General features: G+C 43.8%; 1 protein-coding gene across 3 annotated transcripts; it reads left to right on the top strand.

Moving 5' to 3' along the window:
* The first annotated feature begins 3,836 nt into the window (after positions 1-3,836).
* Positions 3,837-17,841, top strand: HTATIP2 (HIV-1 Tat interactive protein 2). Of its 3 annotated transcripts, none has more exons than XM_004418523.3 (6): positions 3,842-4,020; positions 4,364-4,559; positions 6,315-6,422; positions 14,189-14,326; positions 16,356-16,417; positions 17,107-17,841. In XM_004418523.3, the coding sequence occupies exons 1-6, from the start codon at positions 3,917-3,919 to the stop codon at positions 17,330-17,332; spliced, it is 834 nt and encodes a 277-aa protein (XP_004418580.1). In that variant the 5' UTR covers positions 3,842-3,916; the 3' UTR covers positions 17,333-17,841. The 3 variants fall into 3 exon arrangements, with proteins under 3 accessions (XP_014639025.1, XP_004418580.1, XP_087289219.1); XM_087433093.1 differs by lacking the exon at positions 3,842-4,020 and adding an exon at positions 4,027-4,184; XM_014783539.2 differs by lacking the exon at positions 6,315-6,422 and having other exon boundaries at positions 3,837-4,020.
* Positions 17,842-18,302: the final 461 nt, after the last annotated feature.

The following is an 18,302-nucleotide window of genomic DNA, read 5'->3' as shown; positions in this document are numbered from 1 at the left end:
TAATAAAACAGTTCCCATTTTACAGATAAGCAAATGGAGGCAAGAGAAATGAAGAGACTTCATCTAAATCGCAGGTAACCTCAAACCTGGACTTGGCAGCAGGTCTTCTGGCCCAGGGTCTTTCCATGCTACCCCAGCTTCCTTGTGTTCATTTTCCCTTCTTCCTTTATGCTTTTCCCTTCCCATTTGCCCTGAATTATTGTGGCCCTATTGCCCTAGTAGCCGAGGAGGCATCACATTGTCTCAGGGCCTTGCTGCCAGCCAACTGTCAGAGAAGAAAAGCCATGGGCTTGTCTTTCTCTGAGTTCCATCACTGTCTGCTCACTCACTTGGCATTTAGCATGTGCTGCCCTATGGAAGTTTTGGGCCTGTTTGATAATGCTAACTTGTGCTTTTATTTAGCTCCCCAAGTATTCATGACTTGCCTTCTCAGATGAGAGTAAATTTATCTGGTATCTGATTCATCTTGGAAAAATCTATAGTGCCTAGCGCAGTATTTAGCTGACATTAGACACTCAGTAAGTATCCATTAACAAGATTGACTAAAAGGAGCTTATATCAGGCAAAATGCTGGCTAAGCTGCTGTAACAACACCACAGTGGTTCCAACAAGACAGAAGTTTACTTCCCTCCCACCGCCCAGCGGCGGGCAGGCAGTCCTGGGTGGGTAGGGGCTCTGTTCTATGAAGTCATCCAGGGACTCAGGTTCCAACTTCTTGCTCTACCTCCTCTAGGGTGTTTTTCTCCTCTTGGTCAGAGCTGTCTCCCTAGTACCACATTCACATTCTGGCCTAAAGAAAGGAGGAAAGGGAAAGTGAAGGGGAAGCAAGCAGCTTCCTTATTAAAATGTGATTCAAATATGCATGTTATCTCTGCTTGCAGCTCATTGGCTAAAACATTGTCACATGGTCACACTGGCTTGCAAATGATGCTGGGAAATCTAGACTCTAAATAGACAGCCATGTGATCTGATAAAACCCAGGACTCTATTGCTAAAAGAAAGACGAGGAGCCATTTGACCATTTCACATCCACGAGAATGACTAAAATTAAAAAGATTGATGATTCAAAGTGGTGAGAGAATAAAATGGTACATCCACCTTAGCAAACTCTTTGGTCATTCTCCCCCTAGGTATTTACCTAAGAGTAATGAAAACATGCGTCCACAGGAAGACTGGTAGAAGAATGTTCATAGGAGCCTTATCCATAATAGCTCAAAACAGGAGACAAACCAAATGCCCATCACAGGAGAATGATTAAACATGTGGTGGGATACTCATACAATGCAATGCTACTAAGCCATAAAAAGGAGCAAACCACTGATACACGAAACAACCAGGGCTGACTTAGCCCTTTGGCAAGGTAGGCACAGTGCCCAGGCCCACGAAAATGCTTTAATTTCTTTTAAAATCAGAAGGAAAAAGTGAAATTTTAGGTTGAAGAAAATGTTTTATGGGGGTCAGCCTGGTGGCATAGTGGTTAAGTTTGCATGCTCCACTTTGGTGGCCTGGGATTCTCAGGCTCAGATTCCAGGCTCTGACCTATACACTGCTCATCAAGCCATGCTGTGGTGGTGTCACATATAAAGTAGAGGGCCAATCTTCCTCAGCAAAAAGAAGAAGATTGGCACACGTTAGCTCAGGGACAATCTTCATCAGCAAAAAGAGGAAGATTAGCAACAGATGTTAGCTCAGGGCCAATGTTCCTCACCGGAAAAAAAAAAAGTGGCTGGCCCAGTGGTGTAGTGGTTAAATTCACACGCTTTGTTTCAGCGGCCCAGAGTTTGCAGGTTCAGATCCTGGGCGTGGGCCTACGCACTGCTTATCAAGCCATGCTGTGGCAGGAGTCCCACATATAAGTAGAGAAAGATGGGCACAGATTTTAGCCCAGGGCCAATCTTCCTTAGCAAAAAGAGGAGGATTGGCAGTGGATGTTACCTCAGGGCTAATCTTCCTCACCAAAAACAAACAAAAAAAGAATTAAAAAAAAAGAAAATGTCTTATATAATATGTATATATTTGTCTTTATAGTAACACAGTTATGAGATATAATTTTTAAATTTTATTTTCTATGAAGGAAGGGGCCCATGAAGTCCCTAGGGCCCACAAAGGTCATAACACAGCCCTAAAAATAATGGAGATGAATCTTAGAAACACTATGTTGAGCAAAAAAACTTGAGACACAAAAAAGTACATGCTGCATGATTCTATTTAATGAAGTTCTATAACAGCAAGACTAATCTACACTGATAGAGATGAGAAAGTGGTTGCCTCTGGGATGGGGAGGGATTACCTGGAAAGAGAGGGGAAGGCCGTTTCTGGGATGACAGAAATGGTCAGTATCTTGTTTTAGGTGGTGGTTACCTACATCATGGAACTGAATTTTTAGGATCTTGCATTTTATTGTATATGAATTATGCCACAATTTTAAAAAAAGAAAGAAGGGGACAATGGACACTAGAGTACAATTGATAATCTCTGCCACAGATTTGATGAAGGAATTCTTGAGACAGTGTTAGCTGAGAAGATTTTAAGGTGCATTTTAGTGGAAAACCTTTAGAAACTCAAAGGGAAGAGTCCAACCACTGTAACAGGCCAGTGGAGAATGAACCACTCTGCTCTGTGTCAGTCAAGAGTTTTTATTGCAAGCAACAGAGAGTAGCTCTGGTTAGCTTAAGCAGAAAACGCAATTAGAAGAAGAATAATAGGAAGTATAACGAACAGGCTCTGACAACAGGCAGGAATTAAAGGAGGCAAAACACAGAAACAATCGCATCAGATCTCTGGCAGATCATAGGATGCCATATCTAACACCTTTGCCCCACCCAGCCAGACTCTATCTCAGGCTTCCACTGCATTTTTATTACTCCCCTAAAGTGAAAACCAGGATGGGAGTGTCTGATTGGCTGAGACTAGGTCTCCCTACATATAATCATTCCTAAGGAGTTGGGAGAAGGAACATATGTTTCACTTGGCTTCTAGAGTGGGAGGTGGGTCCCTGTCTCCCACTTATTTTGGAATTCCCTAAAATAAGACTAGTGTTTGAATGCTGGGCAGCCAAAAATGAGCAACGTTCCCAATACAATCTATCTCTGTTGTTCGGATTCCTGCTTGTGATTCTACCTCCTGCCGGGACTTTCGAGATCCAGGACAGACCCAGTGTAGACAGTTATGTTCTAAAACACTGATCCGGGCTACTGAGAGTGAACCACAGGATCGGGTGTGGAAAGTCACCCCGGCTCAAGCATCTAGCACCTGGGAGGGGAAACTAGTTATACTGGTGAGATATGGTGCGAGCTTGAATTACACAACAGAAATATTTGAAAGGCAGATAGCATGACAGGACTTGATTAATCTGGAACGTGGAAAGACCAAGAGAAAGGAGTCAAAAGGAACACCCGAATTTCTGCCTTGAGAGGCGAGGGGTGAGGAGTGTGCGAATATATAGGGACAGTGACACCCAAGAGAGGCAAAGAGTAGGTCTGTTTTATTCCTCTTTGGGGTGGTTTAATGCGAAGGGTTAAGTTTTTGACGTGGTGAATTCGAGATGAAGATGTTCAATACACAATTGAAATTACAGGTTTTAGAAAGGGACAAGGTCAAGTCTATGGGTTGAGGCCTCGGATATGAGCGCGCTCAGCCCTGGTGGAGAGGAAGAACGCCGGGGAGAGGGCCCTGGAGATTGCCCACGTCTCCGACCTTCATCCCCAACCGGCGCTGCGCACCTGCTCTCGGGCCGCCTCGCCCGCGCCCAGCCCCCGCCGCCGCGCGCCCTGCCGCGGGGCCACCTCTCTGGGCGGGGCGAGGCCGCGGCGCCGCCAAGTCACCCGGAAGACAAAGTCGGGGTCAGGCGGACCTGGGAGGGCGCTCGCCGAAAGGGGCGAGGGGCCGAGGAGCCGCAGGGAAGGAGGGATGCCGGATGCCCGGGCCTGCGGCGCAGAGCGCGGCTGCGGCGGTGGCGGCGCTGGTGGCCGCCCTGCTCCTGCTGCGGCCTGAGGACGCGGGGCCGAGGGCCGGCTCCAGGTGACCCCACCGCGGGGGGACCGAGCTGGGCCCCCGCACCCCTGTGGGCGGAGGAAAGAGGGGTCGGAACCGGGGATACCGTGGGGGAGCGAGGCCCTTGGTGCCAGCAGTGTGTGGCACCTGGGCGCATTCTCCTGTTCCGGCCCCTTCCGAGGTGTGGTCAGGTGAGGGGACGGGCCAGGGCGCCCAGCTCTGCAGGTGACTCTGCACTTTCCCCAGGGCCCAGACTGCGGAGAATAACAATACCTCCCTCCAGAAGAAATGAAAAACACTTGTTCCCTGGGGTGAGCACGGGCGGCCCTTCAACATCCCTGACCAGCGCCTGTCGGTGTTATTTCTGTAGCATGGCCGAGGCAGAGGCGCTGCCCAAGCTTCGGGAAGACTTCAGGATGCAGAATAAATCTGTCTTTATTCTGGGCGCCAGCGGGGAAACCGGCAGAGTGCTCCTAAAAGAAATCCTGGAGCAGGGCCTGTTTTCCAAAGTCACGCTCATTGGCCGCAGGAAGCTCACCTTCGACGAGGAAGCGTATAAAAATGTGGTGGGTATCTGAGCTGGGACTCAAAAATGTCCTGGCAGTGATTCCGCGGGGTGAATTTATTTCAGGCCTAAGGCTGAGCATTGCCCGGGCAGTGGTGGAGGCCGGGAGAGGTGATCAGAATGTGGCCAAAATTGGTGTCTGAGAGCCCCTCCTGGAAGCTGGATTGTAGGCCCGGGTCGACCTCCTCCTCACCGTGTGGCTTTGGGCAAAGCCCTTCTCTCAATAGAGATCCCTCTAAGGCCAGGCCTAGGTTTTAATGGGGCTGGGGAGACAGAGAAGGGTACTGTTTTCAGGGTCGTTCAAGCTGGGTTCTAGAGACAGCCCTGGGACTTGGGGCAATTTTCTCAAGCACTTTGCTTCTTTTGTCTACCTGTCCACTCCACACTAACGTGTCAGTGAATAGGAAAATGCTTTGCAGAGCGGGGAAAGGTCTATGGCAGTGAAGGGTGGGGTTATTCCCTTTCCAGAATTTCCCCTGCCTGACTTCGCAGGGCTGCAGGCTTGTGTCTGTAAGTGGAATATTCCCTTCGCTGTCACTTACACTTCTAAGGTTAACCAAATGATACACCGGACTTCAGTCTGGTGCTCATCACCTAAATATTTGAAGTCTGAGTGTCGTGGAGTTTCCTTTCCCCAGTTAACCTGAGTTATCTGTGAGCTGCAGTAAAGTCAACTAGAGTGTAATCCTGAGACCCACAACTGTAGAACTGGGTCCCACAGGTTTCACAGGTGGAACGTTCCAGATAACAAACAGTCACAAATACATGTTCTTGACTCCTGTAGGTCCATGTCCAGGTCATTTTGCGTATGTCTTTGGTCCATCAGGACTTTTCTGTTTAAAATGCACATCTTTGCTCAGACTTAGGCAGGTAATATGTGGTCTCCATCGTCTGGCTTCATGGGACCTGTCAGACACTTCTGGTAATTAGAAACTGAAGCTGAGCTCTGTGCTTTGATGGTTGAGTTTTGGTGGCACATCTTTTGGTCAGCACTTTATGCAAACATATGTTTTGTTTTGTTTTTTTGTGAGGAAGATCAGCCCTGAGCTAACATCCATGCCAATCCTCCTCCTTTTTTCCCCCCCTTTTTCTCCCCAAAACTCCAGCAGATAGTTGCACATCCTTCTAGTTGCTGTATGTGGGACGCCGTCTCAGCGTGGCCGGACACGCCGTGCGGCAGTTCGCGCCCAGGATCCAAACCTGGGCCGCCAGCAGTGGAGTGCTTGCACTTAACCGCTAAGCCACGGGGCCAGCCCTATGCAAACATAGTTTTTGTCAACATTGTGTATGGTGCCACGAAGATTATTTTGAAAGAGTTGATGGTTGGGAAGCAAAGCAACATTTTTTTGAACTCTTGGATGATGGGAACTTCAACTTTGTTTTTTGTTTCACACCGAACTTATGAGATTCCAGACATCATTCCCTGCACCCACATTATACCTCATTGGTATTCTGCCTGGTAAGATACAGACAAGTCTTTTATTTTTGCAGAGAGAAAATTATTATTCAACCTGACTTTGGAGATCTGGATCACCCCTAGTCCAATTATGTGTACTGTGAACATTTAAAGGCATTGTTGATTTTGAATTCAGATTAATTGCTCTTTGGTGGGAGAAAATGAACTTGCAAAATTTGATGTTAAGTGGCTGACTCTTCAGTAATGTTCTGTAATTTATTCTTTAAATCTAGAGGGGTATTTTTGTCTGTTTTATTTTTTTTAATATCAAGTTATATATAGCTGTGTCCTTGTGTCTAGAATCAAGAAGTAGTGGACTTTGAAAAGTTGGATGACTACGCCTCTGCCTTTCAAGGTCATGATGTTGGATTCTGTTGCCTGGGTACCACTAGAAGAAAAGCCGGGGCGGTAAGGGAGAAATAGACCCTTTTTTCTTTTCGATGGCCAGTAATGTCAAAGATTCCTTTCTTGCTCACTTTTTTCCTTTACATTTGCAGTGCTTAAACGTAAATACGCTCTTATCATTTAAGATTCCATATGCTGCCCTAGCCTTTGCTATACTGTACTTTGAATAGTACTGATAAATTCATCTTTCCTTCAAAGTAATCTGTGAGTTCAGGCCTGCATGCTGATGTGTAAGTCACGAATATACATGGCCTTGCCTTTTGTAAATATTGCTGTCACTACATTCCCTAAGGCAAACAATTATGTCTGAGTAAAAGTAACTGGCTCATGCTGTTAGCTGTAAGCTTTTTTTTTTTCTTTATAAATGTTTTAAACTTAAAGCGTTCTTTCTTACTTGAGTGATTTGCTTCAACTAGTTTTCATGCCAAGCTTTAAACTTTTGGGATAGAACATCAGAACAGAGGCACAGTTCAGCTAGCCTCCAGTGATGACTCAGCCTCCAGCAGTGATTCAACCCGTGGTGATTCAGCCCTAATTGACGCAGAGCTGTTCTAACACACATTTTATATTCTCTTTAATGGTCTTCTAAATTGCATCGGCCCCTGTCCAGAAATCGTAGTTTACTGTATAGTTAGAGGTTGTAGCTTACTACGTAGATCCTGGGCAAGTGTTAATACGTCTTATTTAATTTATACCTAGACTATAGTTTATCTCTCTGGCAGAATTTACTTGGTGGAGCTAAACAGGTCTATTAAATATGCAGGACCACGATGCTGCCCTGGGGGCTTACCATAGGTTTATAAACAGGCCCATGCATCAGAATCACTAGGAGACCACATGGTTAAGAACTATTGGTTTATGCCAACCAAGGAGTTAGGTTCAGATATATTTCTCTGGGCTTCTTGGTAATCTAAAGAATAATTCTGTTTATGTTTTCAGTGGGGATATATTTCCAGATCTTCTGCAGTTCTACTGTGTCCACTTTGGATCACAGCCAGGTTTTGAGCTCTGTGCTGGGAAGTATGGATGATAGAGACGTTTGACTCTCCCAGGAACTGGCACATTCTCTCTCCTAGAATAGGTCATGTTCCTGCTCAGTAGCAAGTGCAGTCTTTCCTGTCCCAGGCACAGTCATACGCAGTGTGCCCTCTAAAAGCGCTTAAAAACTTTTGTCCTAGTACACTGCAGGTTGCACTGTCTCAGTGCCAACGTGGTTTTGGTGGTGACTCAGCAAAATAAAAAACACTGCATTAGGCATAGAGCAGTTGATTTTCGTGACGTAAGGCAAATCTCATTATAGGGTGCTCCAGGGAAAAGTAAATTGCTTTGTGGCATTCACATTGTATAATGCAATTTTAATCAGAGGAATTGGGTGTCTTCCCTATCCAGGATATTTTTTAGATGGAGTTGGTTCCATACCCCTTGGGCTACTCAATACCTTTTGTTCTCCAAAATCAATTTGAAAAGATAAAAGTAATTAATGAGTAAGCAAGAGAAAAGACTAGTAAGCCAAATATAGTCTCAGAAATGAGTTAGGGCTTAAATGATTTAAGAGGATGGTGACAGAAAGTAAGGTGACATTTCCTCCAGAAAGTCTTTTTTTTTTTTTTTTTGAAACTAATTTAGATTGGATGCAATATAAAGTTGGGAGGTCGTGATAACTTTAGACAATTCAAAAGAGGGGACAGTTCACAAGCCGCTAGGTAATAAAAGTTGTTTCATGGGGGTTGTGGATTTCCAAGCTCACCCCACTGGGTCAGCAGCCCTCTCTGTAGAAAAAGAGTTCATCAGATATATACTGCAAAGCTGGTGGCAAGCCTAGTGTCATTCTGTAGCTGTTTTGTAACTGGAACATCCCACATTTTGCCTTAGCAATCTGAGTTTCCATTAGAGAAACTTCAAGAAATTTAGAGTTTCTGTCTCAGTGTTGAAATCCTCTGCGTTGCCAGCCTATTTCCCTATGATCTTTAGTGTATTCGTTTGCTAGGGCTGTTATAAAAAGTTCCATAACCAGGGTGGCTTAAACAACAGAAATTTACTGTCTCCCAGTTCTGGTGGCTGGAAGTCTGGGATCAAGGTGTTATCAGGATTGGTTCCTTCTGAGGCTGTGAGGGAAGATCTTTTCCAGGCTTCTCTCCTTGACTTGTAGATGAATGCCTTCTCCCTGTGTCCCTTCACATGGCATTTTTCCTGTGTCTATGTGCGTGTGGTGTGTATGTGTGGTTATGTCCAAATTTCTCCTTTTTATTAGGACACTAGTCGAATTGGATTAAGAACCCCTCTACTCAGTATGACCTCATCTTAACTGATTACATCTGCAACAACCTTAGGCTCCTTGAGAGATTCTGATGCAGCCAATCTCCTTTTTTGTTGGCCCCGCTTCAGGAGGCATTGGGATGTATTAGTTCTCCTTGCTTGCTGGTTTTCCAGGTACTATAATCCCGGATGGCCTTCACCTTGCTTTAGTGAGTAACTTGTGTGCTAGTGAAGGTTGAGATACCTTTTGAAAACTAGATCTACATTGGCTTTGAGTGAAGAGCAAAAATTCCCAGATGCCACCGAGAATAGTGCTTTCCCGTTATTTGTATAAAGAGGACTTGGTTAGTGAGTTTGCAGTGATGTGATGTGGTTCCACCTCTTCATTTGTCTCCTCACCTAGTGAGCATAGGCTCCAGCAGTCTAGGTTCTTGGATTCTATTGAATGGGTGATGCCGTTAATGTGATGAATGCAGCCGTTATAACATTCATTAGGCATCGTTAGTGTCACAGCGTCTGATTCTAATGATATACTCTTCTAATCCAGGGGCTTGCAAACTGCAGCTTCTGAGCCAAATACAGCCTGTTTGTTTTTATACAGCCTGTGAGCTAAGAATGTTTTTTTTTTTTTTGTGAGGAGATCAGCCCTGTGCTAACATCTGCCAATCCTCCTCTTTTTTTGCTGAGAAAGACTAGCCCTGGGCTAACATCCGTGCCCATCTTCCTCCACTTTATATGGGACGCCGCCACAGCATGGCCTGACAAGTGGTGAGTTGGTGCACGCCCGGGATCCGAACTGGCGAACCCCGTTCCGCTGCAGCGGAGCGCACGCACTTAACCGCTTGCGCCACCGGGCCAGCCCCATGTTTTTATGTTTTTAAATGGTTAAAAAATTCAAAAGAGGAATAATATGTCATGACACATGAAAATATAAGAAATTCAAATTTCAGTATCCATAAATAAAGTTTATTGGAACACAGCTATTCTCATTACTTTATATATATTATCTATGGCTGCTGTTGTTCTGTGATGGCAGAGCTGTGTAATTGCAACAGAGGCCTGCAAATCTGAAAATATTTACTCTTTTATCCTTTATAGGAAAAGTGCTGGCCCCTGTTGAAATCTGTACTGTTTTATTTGATGTGAAGTGACGAAGTCTTAGATGGCCCGAGGGACCCAGATGATAGGCTCTATTTGGATACCAAGTAGCTATGGGACCTTGGGTGTGCCAGTTAGGTATGCCTCTGCCTCCCTGTCTGTACTGAGAGGGAGGTGACCACTGAAGCCCCTTGGCTGCAGAATTCTTTGACTTTCATAACACAGAGAAAATGCCCCAAATGGAAAAATGTTGTGAGAACACAGATTGACTCAGGAATCCTCAGCATTGTTTGATTTTATTTTTCTATCCAGAGCTCTTTCGCTAACCAAGATCATGGTCCCAACACAGTACATCAAATATAGAGATGCCCTCCAGGACACAAACAAATGGGGTCTCAGGTTATACCATTTGTGGTTCGTCAGCATCTCTGTTTTCTAGTCTAATTTATGGGGTTGGATTGAGAAGCGAGTGAGGGAGAAAGAATCTGAAGCAGAAATATGGCTAAGTGGGACCCTTGGCAGAAAGACAGATCGTCCCTCTTTGGAAAAGGATCCCGCGACCTTGAGTGATTCTGGCACGCTCGCGTGTCATGGTGGTCAGCGCTGAAATACCCTGTTAGGATGCGTTGTTCTAAGAAAAAGCCAGAGTGTTGCCAGTTTTCAGGCATTGGTAAAGAAAATCAGAAGAAATACTTAGGAGCTTTGGATTTTAATAAGACTTAAAGACTACTTGGAGAATTTGTCTCCCTTGCTGTTGGTGGAGCCTATGAGGACATCTCTGCTGAATTGTATTACGTTGTGTTTATTCTTTCGAGCAGGTGTTGGAAAGGAAATTTATAGTGGGAATTTACTGAATCAATTCGTTTTTCTAGAAGGAACTCTTAATTCCTAGCTTGGAGTAGGACACACCGACTATGGAATAACAAAGACACAATAACATATGGACTTAATGCTCTCAGAAGAGATGTCTTTTCTCCTGCCATATGGTTAGGGAAACTAAATACGGTTTTTCTGAAAATATTCTTTCCGGGATGTGGAGTAGCTTGTTTTAGTTTGTTTTTCTCTTGTTTTTTTATTTGAGCCGTTAGAAAACAAGAAAGGGTGTCAATAATAAGACTTTAAAGATAGCTCCCTTCTATCTATAAATGGAATCTTCCTCACTCCAAAGAAAATTGGTGTGTGTTGATGTCTCCGGGTCAGTCACCAGGATCCACATTTAAGTTTGGTTTCTAAGTCCTTGAAAGCCGTTGACCCCTTTGCTTTTGAGTTCCATTCACCATCTAAAAGGCCACGCATCAGGGTGGGAGAAGTGAAATTCAAAATTTGTGGGCTTTGGAAAAATGGGTATTTATAATGAGCTTGAGGGCTCAGAGGATTTGTGAAATCGTTTCGGATTAACAGCCATTGATTGCTCATAAAACAATATTTAGCTTTGTGCGGAGAACAGCAATGGAGAAAGGTGTGGGCACCTTGTCAGCAGGGCCCATTGAGCATGGATGATGGGCTGAGCGTGGGGGTCTCCGCAGCGGCGTGGTGCTCGTCCTTCCAGGCGCGCTTGTCAGTTGTTAGCGAGGCGGGTGAAAGGAAGGACGCCAGAGTCTGATGGCTAGGCTTGTATTGATGTGCCTTGGCTGACTAATCAGATTGAAAAAGTCTCATGGTATTTATGTCACTTTAATTTTCGTCAAACAATTGGAGACGACAGCACTCTATTAAGGAGAGGGTGATCCAGAACTAAAGCCAAATAAATTAGGGTCTCAGTTTAATCAAATTATCCCTTTCCTGGCCCTGGATAAAGTGAGAGAGAGCGTCGGTCTAGAGACTTGTGATTGGCTGAATCTTTCCCTTATTTTTAAAGAAGCTGATGAAAGAAAAAGCATTTTAACAGAGACAACTATAATAATCCTTCCAAGAAATGGTGCTAAAACAACAACGATGAAAAGGAATTTATTCCACTAGTCACCTATGTAATATTATTGTGAGTAACGTACCTGTTATTAAAATCAGAGTTCTGGTGAATTGGAGTGAGGGGAAGAAATAGACGTGGGAGAGAAATTGAGTGTTTTAGGATTTTTCTATGTAGTGTTGGACTGTTTTTCTTGGCACACTTTCAACACATGTAAAATCTCAATTTGGAGAATGGCTCTGCGGAGAATCACATCCCTCTCTCAGGATGTGCTGAGTATTAAAATTGGTTTGCTTCACACAGATTTAAAAAGCAACAACACGAGTTTGAATCAGTGTGTAGGACAGGTCGGTGAGTTGGCTGTTGGGATTGAATGTCAAAGTATACAACACAGAAGGAGATGGTGAAGTGTTAAGTTTATATTACCTGAAGTAAGGTGGACAAATAGGACTGCCCTGCAGGTAGTGGATGTAGTTAAAAATGTGCTGTGAGCCATGAGAAAGGAGGACCGGGGAGGCTTTTGGGGTAATGGTAATGTTCTGTTTCTTGATCTGGGAGCTGGTTGCAGAGGATGTTCAGTTTGTGAAAATCTATTGAGCTCTATACTTATAATATGTTTACTTTTCTTTGATGATCTACTTCAATACAAAGTTTAAAAAGTGTGCTTGGGCCTGTCATTTTAAAATTGAATTCTGTATTAGTTTCTTCTTATTGCTGTAACAAATTGCCTCAAATTTAGTGGTTTAGTAAAAACAACATAAATTTGTTATCTTCCAGTTCTGTAGGTTAGAAGTCCAACATGAATTCTGCTGAGATAAAATCAAGATGCTGACTGGGCTGTGTTCCCTTTTGGAGGGTCTAGGGGAGAATCCATTTTCCTACCTTTTCCAGCTCCTAGAGGCCACCATGTACCTTGGTTCATGGTCCTCTTCCTCCATCTTTAAGGCCAGCAATGGGAGGTCAAGTGCTCCTCGCATTGCATAACTCTAACCTCCTCTTCTGCTTCCCTTTTGCACCTGTAAGGACTCCTGTGATTACATTGGGCCCAGTTGGATAACACAGAATAATCTTAAGTTCAGCTGATTAGCAACCTTATTTCCACCTGCAACTTTAATTCCCCTTTGCTGTGTAACCTGACTTATTCACAGGTATGGGGATTAGGACGTGGACATCTTTGAGGGGCCATTATTCTGCCTACCACAATTATGAATTAGTCATTTTCATTATCTAGAGATACTGTGAGATAAGAAGGAACGTGGGTGCAGCAGAGAGCGCTGCTCAGAGAGTCAAGAGCCTGTACTCTGCTCTCAGCTCCCCCACTTATTAGCCAGCAGTTCACCGGACCGCTGGACCTCGTTTTCACATCTTCATAATGAGAGGGTGCTCAAAGATACACATCTCCATATAAAATAAAACATTTAGGATCAATAACTACTGTAGGGCCAATTTTTAATTAAAAAAAATCATTGGGGCAGTTATCCAGTCTTCAGATTTGCAATTCTCATTATATAAAACTTCATTATTTAGTTGTGGGTACCTATCAAGTTCAGCTTCAGTAGACTTGAGACTTCCCTTCAGCTGTCTCGAGTTTGAGGATACCAGAATTTGTGGTGGTCTCGAGTTTGAGGATACCAGAATTTGTGGTGGTCCCAAAAAGCTGTTACTATGTGGAATTCCCTTTTCTGGGTGCAGGCCCGTGTCCTTCAGGTAGGCCCTGGAAATGAGTCTGTATTCTCTTGTTTGCACCAGGCTCTCCCCTCCTCCTTTTATTGCCCCTTAGTTCTTTTTTTCTAACTGGATTTGCCTTTTCTCTGCTTTCATTGGACTTTTATTCATTGATTCATATATTTTTGGAGCACCTACCCTGTGCTGGGCATGTGCTGATGGTGAGGCGTGAATTAAGAAGGACTGAACCACTCTGCTTACTGGACTGAGTCTAGACTAGGGGTCTCCAACATTCTTGATTATACACCTGTCAGTAAAGAAATTAGAGGATGCACTCTTTACTAATACGTAAAGTATGTTGTAAAACATACACAAAAATTGGACATCAAATAGACTTTGTTCTCATAGTGCCTGGACAGTGTTCTCAGCCAGGCTTTGAGACCCTACCATGTTAGAATTGACACAGAAAAAACAAAAGAAATCAGAGAGAGGGTTGTAAGGTTGTAAAGTTATCAAAAGACAAGGAAATGTATGATTAAATGCAATTTGTCAGCCTATCTTATTGTTCCTATTGCTTCTCGCAGATTTGTTTGCTGTCTGTTTCAATGTCATCGTCCTTGTTTTTTTATTGCTTCTGGCCTTGCTACAGCTGGTACATCCGTCCTGAGGATCAGACTTGGAGCCTTTCCCAGCGTCTCAGCCTTGACATTCGTGTATTGCTTGGATGCATTTTCTTTAGATCCCCATTCCTCCCAGGCCTCCTGGCTGGCCACCCAAGCTGAGTAGTAATCTTTAAGATGAACTCATGGCTTTTTGGAAATAACTCTCATCCTTTCCCCCTCAGGAGGGATTTGTTCGTGTCGATCGAGATTATGTCCTGAAGTCTGCAGAGCTGGCCAAAGCTGGAGGCTGCAAGCATTTCAACTTGCTGTCCTCCAAAGGAGCTGATAAGTCGAGCAATTTTTTATATCTGCAAGTTAAGGTTTGTGCACATTTCTATCTTTCATATACTATGGAGAACTCTGGCTAATTGGCAAAACTAAATCATATCAAATGCTAAATAATACAAAAATATATTAAAGGCATTATGTTATGCATTTTTTATCACTACAGGGACTATTTCTTGCAGGGATATATTTAATAAACAGGAGTGATTTGAAAGATAATTTCCAATGTCTTCCCCCCTGTTGATTATCTAGTGATCATGAAATGAGATGTGGCAGCTCTGGTCTTGAACATCAGCCTGGAATCTTAACATAAGAAGAGACTTTGAGGCAGTGATTCTTAAACTTTTCCAGGGTAGATGATATTTTATTATTAGGTATGGTACTTACCCTCAAGGAATTTATAATCTGCTTGTTTGGGGGGATCCCCAAGGCCGGCCCTAACTAGGTAATTTGCTAGAAGGTCTCACAGGACTCAGCATATAGTCATACTCACAGCTATGATTTATTACAGTGAACGGATATAAAGCAAAGTCAGTAAAGGGAAGAAGTGCATGCAGTGAAGTCCGGAGGAAACTGGGTAAAGGTTTCCCCGAGTCCTCTCCCAGGGGAGTTGCATGTGCTTAATTTCTCCAGCAATGAGTATTGTCTACCAGAGAAATTTGCCTGAGCCCAGGAGTCCAGGGTTTTTACGGGGGTCAGACAAGTAGGCACCCTCAGCCTAGAAAAAATTATAGAATTCAAGAAAGAAAGCCAAGTGTTCAGCATAAACCACGTTACCAATAGTTGAGACACAGCAAGCTCCCCTTTTCAGTTAGGTAATGACGGGAACACTCCTGAAATCCAAGTTCCCAGACCCTTGCGAGCAGGCCTGCCTCAGGACAGCTGTCAGAGCCTGCTGTGTTAACTCTTTTATGCACACTGCTAATAGAGACAAAACACATCTTTGTAAGAAGCTAACGAAGAAATGTGTCCACATAAAAACTTGTATGTGAATGTTCACAGAAGCATTATTTGTAACAGCCAAAGAGTGGAAACAGCCCAAATATCAACTGATGCATGGAAGAATAAAATGTGGTATAAACATACAAAAGAACATTATTCAACTATAAAAAGGAATGATACGTGCTACAACATAGGTGAACCTTGAAAACATTATGCTAAATGAGCGAGGCCAGTCACAAAAGGCCACGACTTATGTGATTCCATTTACGTGAAATGTCCAGAACAGGCCAATCTATGGAGACAGAAAGATTAGTGGTTGGCTAGGGCTTGTGGGGTAGGGATGGAAGTGAGTGCTAATTGGTACAGGGTTTCTTTTTGGGGTGATGAAATATTCTAAACTTAGATTGTAGTGAAGGGGGCACAACTTGTGAATATCCTAAAAAACGTTAATTAAAAAATGTTTTAACAAAAGCTACCTAAGATTACATGATGTGACAGGTTAAGTGTCGAATGACTGATGCGCACCAGCCAAGAAGGTGAAGGAGAGTATGCCGCTTAATTCACCGGGCCTTCGGAGGTGCCCGTGGCCTGAGATCCTCTGGCATTTCTGTTTATAGAGATGCCGGGGTTGGGGGGAGGAGGATGGGGCATGAAAATTCATAGTTTAACAAATTTTATTTAGAGCATCATCTAGATACATTCTCTCTCTTGAAATTTGGTGGGGTTTGTTAGGAAGTGAGTAGTATAGGAGGGTCTGTGAGTCTTCTGACCTCGGAACTACCTGGAAACCAAAAAGTTAATGTCTGCCAGCCTGCAACATTGAGTCTGGACTAACGGGAGGTTATTTTTTTATGGCCGAAATCCTAACGTGTCACTTACTCTCTCTGGATCTGTTTTAATATCGGTCAGATGAGAGGCTGGACTGACTGTGCCACCATTCACTCACTCGGTGCACCTTTTTTAACTCTCTACTACATATCAGGATTAAATGATCTCTTCCTTAACTTCCCAAACTCTTCAGGACCTGTAGAAGCAGATTATCTTCAAAACCCAGATTATTCTCTCAAGCATTACAGTAACTTGGTCTTGATTAAATACTGAAAATGTGTTTTTTGTTAACAGGGAGAAGTGGAAGCCAGGGTTGAAGAATTAAAATTTGATCGTTACTCCATATTTAGGCCTGGGTAAGTATTCATACTGCCACAGAGTACCCTAGAAGCTAGTTTTTCATTCGAAGAGGCTGATAACTAAGATATCTAAGATCTGACAGAAGTTGGCTGAAGGTGGACTGCTTTTCTGAAGGACCCACCTTTTGGCTTTAAAGGACGGGGTAGACAGTTGGTGGTGCCAGGTTCAGAATAGTCTGGAACTTACTGGGTAGCATGTGCTGCCTTTTTTTTAATAAAACCTTTTACCTCTGTAGTAGTCAGTTCAGGCTGCCATAACAGAATAATACCACAGACTGGGGGGCTTAAACAACAGAAATTTGTTTTCACACATTTCTGGAGGCTAGAAGTCCCAGATCAAGGTGCCATCAGGGCTGGTGTCTGTTGAGACCTCTCTTCCTGGCTTGCAGACGGCCACCTTCTCACTGTGTGCTCACAAGGCTTTTCTTCTGTGCATGTGGAGAGAGAGAGATCTCTGATATCTCTTCCTCTTCTGTAAAGATACCAGTCTTATTGGATTAGGGTCCCACCCTTATGAAATATTTAACCTTAATTACCTCCCTAAAGGCACTGTCCTCAAATACAGTTTCATTGTGGTTTAGGGATTTTCAACCTGAGTTTTGGGAGGACACAGTTCAGTCCATAACTCCTTCTATGGTCTGAATGCAATTAACCATCTCTTCCTCGGCTTTTCTTTTTCTCTTTAGAGTTCTACTATGTGATAGGCAAGAATCTCGCCCAGGTGAATGGATGATTAGGAAATTCTTTGGCTCCTTACCAGTATCTTGGGCCAGTGGGCACTCTGTGCCAGTGGTGACTGTGGTTAGAGCAATGCTGAACAACGCAGTGAGACCAAGCAACGAGAAGAAAGAACTGCTAGATAACAAGGCCATCCACGACCTCGGGAAAGCCGATGGCTCTCTCAAGCCATGATCACACTGGAGAAATGCTTTTTACTGTAAACTGCAACACCCACCACCTAACTGGTAACTTCTGGATCTGAAAAAAGTCAGCGTGCTTTAACTTTGTGGTTCTCGGCCTCCCAGATCCAATCAAAAAATGGTTGTGCTCTGCATCAGCGGGTCAGAGCCTGGCTGTACATATACATACATCACCCAGGAAGCTTTTCAAAAAATTAGAGCTTCATAGGCCCTACCTCAAACCTTCTGAACCAGAACTTTTGGGTGCAGGCACAGAAATCTGTTGTTCTGTTTAGGCTGCCTGTGGTGGTTCTGATACCACAGGTGGGGAGGCCAGCTTTGAAATGCCTATCTGTAGAGTCACAGCAGCAGTGCAAACCTTATGTATCATGCAGATGAGTTCTGTTCTAAAATTGTTGACATTTGTGTCTCTGAGTTACCCTATGCTGACTGCATGTAACCGTGTAAGTGAACATTGTGCCTTACTGCTTCTTTAGAATATACAGTAAAAGTTATTATATACCTGAGCTTAAATAATTCATGGGAGAACTAAGTAGGAGAATTAAAAATAAATGGACAAGTCCTGGGTGCCTCTTAGATTGTTAGAAAATGCCCAACTATCAGTGGTAATGTGCAGCATTTTGGCCAATGAGATGACATAATAGCAGCTAGTATTTATCAAGTGCTTGCTAAGTGCCAGCCTTTATGTATGCTATCTGTCCTTTAACACTCCAAACAATCCTTATAAGGTGATACTATCATCCTCATATCTTAGATGGGGAAACTGAGGCTCTCTGTGGTAAAGTGCCGTGCCCAAGGGCCCAAAGCTGAACCCATGAAGCTAGGAAAAGGCAGAGCCAGGACTCTAACCCAAGCCAGCCTGATCCCATAGTTGTATTTTTAAGCACTCTGTGAGAACATCCTATATTTGTATATATCCAGGGAGTTCCAGCTAATTGTTACTGGATCAGTACATTCTGTGG

Source organism: Ceratotherium simum, chromosome 7 (genome assembly GCF_057802395.1).
Source record: "Ceratotherium simum simum isolate JZ-2026a chromosome 7, ASM5780239v1, whole genome shotgun sequence".
NCBI classification, from domain to species: Eukaryota; Metazoa; Chordata; class Mammalia; order Perissodactyla; family Rhinocerotidae; genus Ceratotherium; species Ceratotherium simum.
The sequence above is the reverse complement of the archived record's forward strand: the minus strand, read 5'-3'. Positions and strand labels throughout refer to the sequence as shown.

What these genes read in the sequence shown, in the direction of transcription:
- HTATIP2 (XM_004418523.3), top strand. Translation starts at nt 3,917, where the DNA reads ATGCCCGGGCCTGCGGCGCAGAGCGCGGCTGCGGCGGTGGCGGCGCTG. An exon ending in AGGAAGCGTATAAAAATGTG is followed by an intron (nt 4,560 to 6,314) that starts GTGGGTATCTGA and finishes CCTTGTGTCTAG; the next exon opens with AATCAAGAAGTAGTGGACTT. An exon ending in CTAGAAGAAAAGCCGGGGCG is followed by an intron (nt 6,423 to 14,188) that starts GTAAGGGAGAAA and finishes TTTCCCCCTCAG; the next exon opens with GAGGGATTTGTTCGTGTCGA.